Source organism: Benincasa hispida, chromosome 4, assembly GCF_009727055.1.
Source record: "Benincasa hispida cultivar B227 chromosome 4, ASM972705v1, whole genome shotgun sequence".
Lineage (NCBI taxonomy): Eukaryota > Viridiplantae > Streptophyta > Magnoliopsida > Cucurbitales > Cucurbitaceae > Benincasa > Benincasa hispida.
The window spans coordinates 6,767,484-6,776,048 of NC_052352.1; the positions used below are offsets into that span (position 1 = coordinate 6,767,484).

The following is an 8,565-nucleotide window of genomic DNA, read 5'->3' on the forward strand; positions in this document are numbered from 1 at the left end:
GTAAAAATCTTGAATATTGACTTTATTTATTTAATTTTATCTAGAGCCACCATAAAAAAGAAAAAGAAAAAGAAAAGCAAATAAAAATGAAAAGTGTGTGAACATGGAATTTAAATTCAACACACATTTCACAAGTCTTTTGTCAAAGCTGACCTCTTCCAATATTTTCATATAAATTGCAAACCAATCCTCTTCTTCATTGCTCACAAACAACACAAAACACTCCCTCTTCTCCTTCTTTTGCTTCCATTTCTCTCTGAATCAAACAACTGTTTCAGAGAACTCCGGCCAGAATGTCGTCAACCTCCATTACAATCCCTTGTCTTCAACCCCCGTTGCGATTTCCATACCAAGAACCGCCTCCGAGATCTCGTTCTAGAGTTGGGTTCGTTTCCCTACGCCCAATCTACGCCGCCGACAGAGTTTCCTCGTCGTCTTCGTCTTCGTCCTCTGTTCAAGTGCCGCAGCGGACTGTTTCGACGCCGGAACCTACGAAGCTTCCTTTGAGGAAGATTCCAGGTGACTATGGGCCGCCGGTATTTGGGGCGTTGAAGGACCGACAGGACTATTTCTATAATCAGGGGAAAGAAGAGTATCTGAAATCTCGAATGCTTCGGTATGAATCCACTGTGTATAGAACCAATATGCCGCCGGGTCCATTTATCACTTCTGATTCTCGAGTTGTTGTTTTACTCGATGGGAAAAGTTTCCCTGTTCTTTTCGATCATTCTAAAGTTGAGAAGAAGGATCTCTTCACTGGGACTTACATGCCTGTAACAGAGCTCACCGGCGGTCACAGAGTGCTCTCTTATATTGACCCATCTGAGCCTGATCATGCGAAGCTTAAACAGCTTATTTTCTTTCTCCTCAAGCACCGCCGGGATAAAATTCTGCCGGAATTTCACTCCACTTTTTCCGAGCTATTCGAGACTCTGGAGAAGGATTTGGCTGCCGCTGGTAGAGCACAGTACAATGCTCCCGGTGAACAGGCGGCGTTTAATTTCTTGGCTCGGTCTCTTTTTGGCGCCAATCCGGTAGATTCCAAATTGGGGCGAGACGCTCCAAAATTGATTGGGAAATGGGTTTTGTTCCAGCTTGGCCCTGTTCTCAGTCTCGGCCTCCCCAAGGTTGTCGAGGAGCTTCTCCTCCGCACGGTTCGGCTCCCGCCGGCGCTGATCAAAGCCGATTACCGGCGGCTGTACGATTTCTTTTACGAGTCATCGGAGGCGGTATTTGAGGAAGCGGATAGATTGGGGATTTCGAGGGAAGAAGCTTGTCATAACTTGCTATTCGCAACTTGTTTTAATTCATTTGGAGGGATGAAGATCTTCTTCCCCAATATGATCAAATGGATCGGCCGAGCCGGAGTGAAGCTCCATACCCAACTCGCACGGGAGATTCGTACTGCCGTAAAATCCAACGGCGGGAAAATCACGATGGGGGCTATGGAGCAGATGCCGCTGATGAAATCAGTTGTGTATGAAGCTTTCAGAATCGAGCCGCCGGTTCCGGTTCAGTACGGTCGAGCGAAGAAAGACCTTGTGGTCGAAAGCCACGACGCGGCTTTCGAGATCAAAGAAGGAGAAGTGATTTGTGGGTATCAGCCATTCGCGACCAGAGATCCAAAAATCTTCGACAGAGCCGGCGAATTCGTGCCTGATCGGTTCACCGGCGACGGTGAAGAGTTGCTGAAACACGTGCTGTGGTCAAACGGACCAGAGACTCAATCGCCGACGGTTCAAAACAAGCAGTGCGCCGGAAAAGACTTCATCGTCTTCATCTCTCGCCTGCTCGTCGTCGAACTCTTCCTCCGATACGACTCCTTCGACATCGAAGCCACAAACACTCCGTTAGGCGCCGCCGTCACTGTAACTTCCCTGAAGAAAGCAAGTTTCTGAGATAAAAAGAAAATAACCGTCAGGTTAAAGAAAAATTTGCGGTTAATTTTTTGGGGTAAAGTAAAAAAAAAAAAAAAAAAAAAAAAAAAAAAAAAAGTGTATAGTTAGTAATAGAAGTTAATGGAATAGAAAGATAAAAGGAGTGTGGGGTCCACCACTTTATAAGAACCAATGGAAGGAGATCTAGTGGGACCCAGACCTGGCTGTCATTTTTCAAGATGTAGATTGTTGTTATTGAGAATATATGCGTACCAATAAATCTCTATTTGATTTTATTAAATCTTTTCTCTTCTTTTTTAAGGTTCCACTTGATCATTTATAAATACCATTAACTCATAATTTCTTTATTTATTGTTTAGTTTAATCATTTAATATTATTTTAACACTTCATTATTTATCTCTCTGTCAAAACTACTGTAAATTTGTTGCAATATCATTTCGAACAACATGATTGAACGTTTCAGTCCTATTCTTTTTATTACATCGATCATAGTGTTGATGTCAAAGAAATTATCAACATCTCATTTTTAATTGATATCTTATACATGTATATACTCAACTTTGATTAATATTTTTAGAAAAAATATTTAAAATAAAATTATCTTTAAAATATTTAATTTAAGAATAAGTTTATCACATCTTAAAAAGAATTTAGATTTATTTATTATTTAGATGGATCATATTTTATTGACATCTAAACATTTTTTCTTTTGGCCAGATGGAAATGTAAACATTCAAACACATATTTAATCTACTAAATTCGAAAAAACATTATTTATAACCAAAGTGGTCCATAAATATAAAGTTTAATCTAACTAGCGTCATAATGTTCTTACTTCAATTATTACATTATTAGATCTAGTTTTGGTCTTTTTTTTTTGGCGAATATTTATAAAATTTTAAAAAAAACTATTTTGATCCTATAATTTATTTAATTAATTTAGTATTTCAAAATTAATTTTTTTTATCTCAAATTTAGTCTTTTTAAAGTCAACTTTTATCTAAATTTATTAGATTATAAAAATAATTTTAAAATAAGAATTACACTTGAATATCTTTCCAAAATCTAGGGTGATTTATAAATTATAGCAAATTTTATAGAAAATTCGTCAATGAATTTAAAATTCATAAGTATTGTTTATTATTATTATTATTATTTAAGAAAAATCATCAAAATTCTAAGGGAGATTTAAACTCTTTTTTTTTTTTTTGTTCAATTATATGTTTTAATTAATTAATTTCAGAATATTATTCATGAATAAATGTATTTTAATAATTTCATCATTTTAGTAGTACATAAAATATTATTGTTAGTGTTTAAAAAATACTTGTTTTAAAGATTACGTACACACGTGTTCCATACACCTTTGTCCTGAACTATAAATACTAATTTTGATTTTTAATTAAAATAATTAATTAGTCGAAGCAGGGGTACACAAATCTCCCTATAGGAATTTTATGCTATTCACTTCAATTTTTATATATAGAAATCATGGAAATAATCTAGGTCATCAAACTTTATAAAAACTTTAATGAAAATTGAGGATATATTTTTAATTTAATAAAGCTCTAATATGTAATTTAATTTGATTTTTAGATTTAGCTCAATTACCAATTGGGATAATACTATCCAATAAGGAGAGTCGAAGGTTAACAATAAATTTTTAAATGACAAAGTTACAAGTTTAATTTGTATTCATGATAATTCACTAATACATACCAAAAAAATTAGGTAAAATATAGCTTTCAATCGAGAAACTTTATCTTCTCTCTCTTGCATAATTTCCATATCGATGCATGTCAATTTTTTCAACCACAAACTTCTTAAATAGATAGAGTTTGTTATCTATTATTTCTATACCGAACTATCAAATTAAGAATCAAGAATCAAATCGAGAATCATATCAATAATGACGTTATGTCATTATTATTAAGAGAAAGTAAGATGACATGAGATGAGACGAGACGAGACAAGACAAGACACTTTTATCTAGAGATTAAATTTTGAAATTAAAAATATACTAAGACTATTAAACTCGAATTTACATATTATACATAGGAACATCCGTACTAAGGAATGAATCAAAATGATTGCCGTGAAATACATCACAAAAAGATTCTTTTTTCCCCCTTCTTTATGAGATTGTTGAGTAGAAAAAGAATTAAAAAAATAATTTAACTCGAAATAATTGATGGAAAGAAACGTGAAAAAATGGCGAGGAAAAAAAAAAAATATTTGACGGTTCATCTTTTTGGGTGCATGATCACGTGTTGTTGCCAATAGAGATCGGAAATTTTATGCTCTTGAAAATGAGAATTTTTGAGTTGTTTCCTTCAATAATTTACAAACAGACTTTTATTATTTTTCTTATTCCAGTAAACTATTACTTTCGATATAGGACAAATATCAACTTATATCTTTAAATTTTGGATGTTTTATAAATTTAAATCTTAAATTAATAATTATATTAATTTCAACTCTGAATTTTGAAGATGATATCAATTTAAACTTAAAATTAATAATTGTATCAATTTAAACTCTGAAATTTTATAAGTGCATCAATTTTAAATCATGAAATTTCATAATTATATCAACTTAAACAATTCATTATGTTTTATTTAGATACATTCATGAATATTCATGATTTAACTTAATATATTTATGAAAGTTTGGGATTTAAATCGACATACTTATGAAAATTCAAAGTATAAATTGATACAACTCTCAAAGTTTAAGGTTTAAATTGATACAATTCCCAAAGTTTATGGGAGTATATATTGATATTTGCCTTTAGAAATATTATATATCTTAGGATAAAATATCATATTATAGAGGATAATTTGTTTTTAATGGTAAAACTGCTAAAAACATTTTGATATACTTGAAAAGATAATGACATTTTGTTATAATTATAAATAAGTTGGTTCATTTTTCTTTATTTGAAATGAGTCCTATTATAGACAAACGTATTTTAGTTTGTGCACTCAGAAAAAAGGTTTGAATTTAGTTTTTCTTTACAATAAAACTTAAAAATATTTTATGTAAATTGTTCTTATAATATTATTTAATGACTAAAGATAAAAAGTTCATAAATACAATGAATCAAATGAGGAGTGGAATTAATCGAAGATCTCAACTTTTTTGTTTTAAAATTTATTTAAAAAAAATAATCTTCTAATAAAATGAAATTAAAAAAATAGAGTAACCAAAATGTTATTTTTAATTTACCCTTTAGGTCTGTTTGGGGGTCCAACATGGATGGTATATCCCCACACCTGTATCATCTAAGTGTTTGAAGACCCATTATTCTATCTCACCGATTCTAATTGTTTGTGAGTTCATTTTCGGAACATGTTTCGTATCTCATCGTCATTTTCCTTCCATATATTGTATATCATCTCAGTACTTGAATATACTCGATCATACTTAATCGTTTATATTCGATCAAAATTGTCCAGACATCAGAAACTCTCTACATCTTATATCATCTCAACGTCTTAAACAACCCCTTTATTTGACCCGAAATGTTTTTTCAGTTTGGTGTGGTCTTTGTCTAGTAAATTGAATGCTTTTTCATTTTGTCTACAAATTACTTCATCGAAAGTGGGTCCTTAGGAAGGGAACAAATAAAAAAGTTTGACCATAAATTATTAACTTTATATGTTTGTAGGTATCTCCGGGAGAAATTACAAGATAATATATATCTTTTATATTTAAAAAAACCCCGTCATATAATATTAGCATGCAAAATAAACATGGTTTGAATGATAATCATAGTTTTTAATAAAATTATCTATTTTTTAATCTTCTTACTCTTCCTCATTTCTCAGATTAAAGAATCAAGGCGAAAATTTAGAAATTATCGCACGTGAATGAAATTTTATATTGATTTTTCAAATTACAAATTTGGAATGCTTTTAAACACACATTTTGTAAAGTGACTGAAAAATTCTAACCATTTTTGTGTTTGGTAAAATAAATGAGAACTAAATCCATTCAAATCATTTTTATAACACTTGTTCATTTTACCCATTTTAAAATAAATTTCTTGCCAACTTTTTAGATTTTCGTAAAATCATATTTCATTTTTATTAAAATTTCAATTTTATTCTTTATGTATATACGAGAATTTTTAAAAATCATACCATATGGGGATTTTTTTTAAATAAAGTTATTTTTCTTATACTTCAACCATTAATCTAGAGAACAAAATATGATACTTTAAACAACTATTAAAAAAATTATAAATTATATATAAAAAATACAAATATTAATAATAGATTTATTTTAATTATTATATAAAACGAAACAATTTAGTATGTATTTACTGATCACTATGATCAACTTCTTAAGATATATAGTTAAAATTTATCAAACACTAATTTACTTTATTTTATTTTATAAAAACAGTTGCAACAATTATTTTTAAAATTACAACAATCTTAAACTATATCTTAATATTGTGTGTTGTTTTAGGAATTTCTCTTATTCCCTCTCTGAAGAAAATAGAGGTGAGATTCTTTTGTCCTTGAGCTGTTAACTTCAACTATTTTTTAAATGGTCGTTATTTCTGTTCGAGTAATTTTATGAATTTTTACTCTAAAAGATAAATATTTTAATTTTATCCATTTAATTTCTACCAACTGTATATATAATTTTTTGTTTCAAGTGTAAATGTTAACTTTAGTTAATTTTATCTATTTAGGGGGCGTTGGGAACGGAGAATTGGTTAGGTTATTATAGGTGGATTATAATAGTTTGTGTTTGAGATGTAGATTATTTTAGTTTGAGTTATAATAATATGTGTTTAAGATGTAAACTATTTTAGTTTAAGAAAAAAATAATAAAAATTGTAGAAAATAATAAAAACGGTAGCAAATGGATGTTTTGAAATAATATTGATTATAGCTAATTGAGAAATATAAAATAGTATTTACTATAGCAAGAGATAGTTATTATAATAGTAGGATATTTCTTGGCCCAAGCACACCCTTAATTTTTTTCAAATGTACATATTACTCTTGTATCAAGGGTGTGACTTGTACAAGCTTGTTTGAATTAGTTCACTATTTAACTCTTCTCATAATAATAATAAAAAAAGTTAATTAATATAACATATGCGATTTTATTCATGACTTAACATGACGTTATTGTTGGGTTTTATGTCATAAAACTCGCAGTTTGTAAAATGATAAACATTTTCTATAATCAAGATACTCATTATTGATTTCATAAATTGTATGGAAGTCTAAATCCAATAAATTAAGATCCGTGACTATTGCATGAGTACTTGAACTTTATGTGGAGACATAAGAATGGATCAGGTTCGAGTAAATAGTCAAAATGATTTATGGTACATGAATAAGGTTGGGTACCTTATTCTGGTAACATCATTGGATACGACTTACTCTTTAGTTGTTACAAAGAGTTGTAAAGTGCTACATACGATGTCATCCTAAATCGTACATGTTATGACATGAGGAGTGGGAATGTCCTATGCAATGAGTTTACATAAGATCGAACTAAGAAATAAGTCACTTTTACTTTATAACACTGTTTACTGTATAAGATTGACTATTTCACCTATATGACCTAGGCAACTCGATCTTAATCCCGAGTTAACTATGAACTCCTGTTTATTCGGGATTACCCTTAGATTTGCATAGGTGAGGATTGACTCAACAACACCGACTCAATAAGACTCTCATTTTAGGGGTAAGACTTAATAGATAGTTGGGGACATAGGGTGCAAAATGAAGTTCACGCCTACCCGATTTAGGGATAGGAGAAAGGTTGTTCTCTCAAGTACTGAATCCAGGTCTTGAACAAGGGACCTCACCCTCTCACTGGGTCAAGAGATTTTGGTTTAGTGATTGGTCACAAATCAGTTGTTCATTAGAGGATCAGTAGAGATTTAAGGAATAAGACGTAATATCAGGGGTAAAACAGATATTTGACCCAACCGTTATTACGAACAACCTGTGAAGGGTTGAATTGCTGATTATGGTTAAATCATGTGGACATAATATATCTACAGTGAGGGGAGTGCAACTATGTGCTTTAGTAGAGTGACCAATTAGTTAACGAATGAGAATTAATTTGGTCTAATGAGTTTAACCAATTGATCTCCGATCGTTGGAACCCATGATTTCTAGGTCCGCGAGGTTCCCTACTAACTCGTAACAGACTAGCTCTAGAATAGCGTGATAAGTTAATTTGAAACGTTCAAATTAGAATTAAGGGAATTAGTAATTATATGAGATATAATTACGTATGTAATTTGAGAATTAAACGGAATAGGAGAATTTATATTTAAATATATAAAGTGGATGTGTGTAAAAATTAATTTATTATTTGATATTAAATTAATTAAGTTTTATTTAAAAATTAATTTGTGGAATTAATTTTATTTTTCAGTTTTTAAAATCAAAATGGATTTTAAAATCAAGTTTTGATTTTTGAGATAAAATTGAAAAATTGAAAAACAAAACACTAAAATGGAAAATACATGTTTTCCATTATCCATTTTTTTACTTGATTACACGAAAACCATCATCTTTGTCTTGTCTTACTCTAAGCATGAGCTACAACTCATATAACTCTCTCTCTTGCATGTTGATTTGCAATATAATGAAGAGTTTGGATAAATTTCGAGCATGCAATCAA

At 30.4% G+C, this 8,565-nt stretch overlaps 1 protein-coding gene across 1 annotated transcript; it reads left to right on the forward strand.

Annotated features, from left to right (window-relative positions):
• Positions 1-185: 185 nt before the first annotated feature.
• On the forward strand, positions 186-2,132 carry LOC120075720 (allene oxide synthase 1, chloroplastic). The gene has a single exon (XM_039029349.1). It carries the CDS (start codon positions 294-296, stop codon positions 1,896-1,898), a length of 1,605 nt encoding a protein of 534 aa, XP_038885277.1. The 5' UTR covers positions 186-293; the 3' UTR covers positions 1,899-2,132.
• Positions 2,133-8,565: the final 6,433 nt, after the last annotated feature.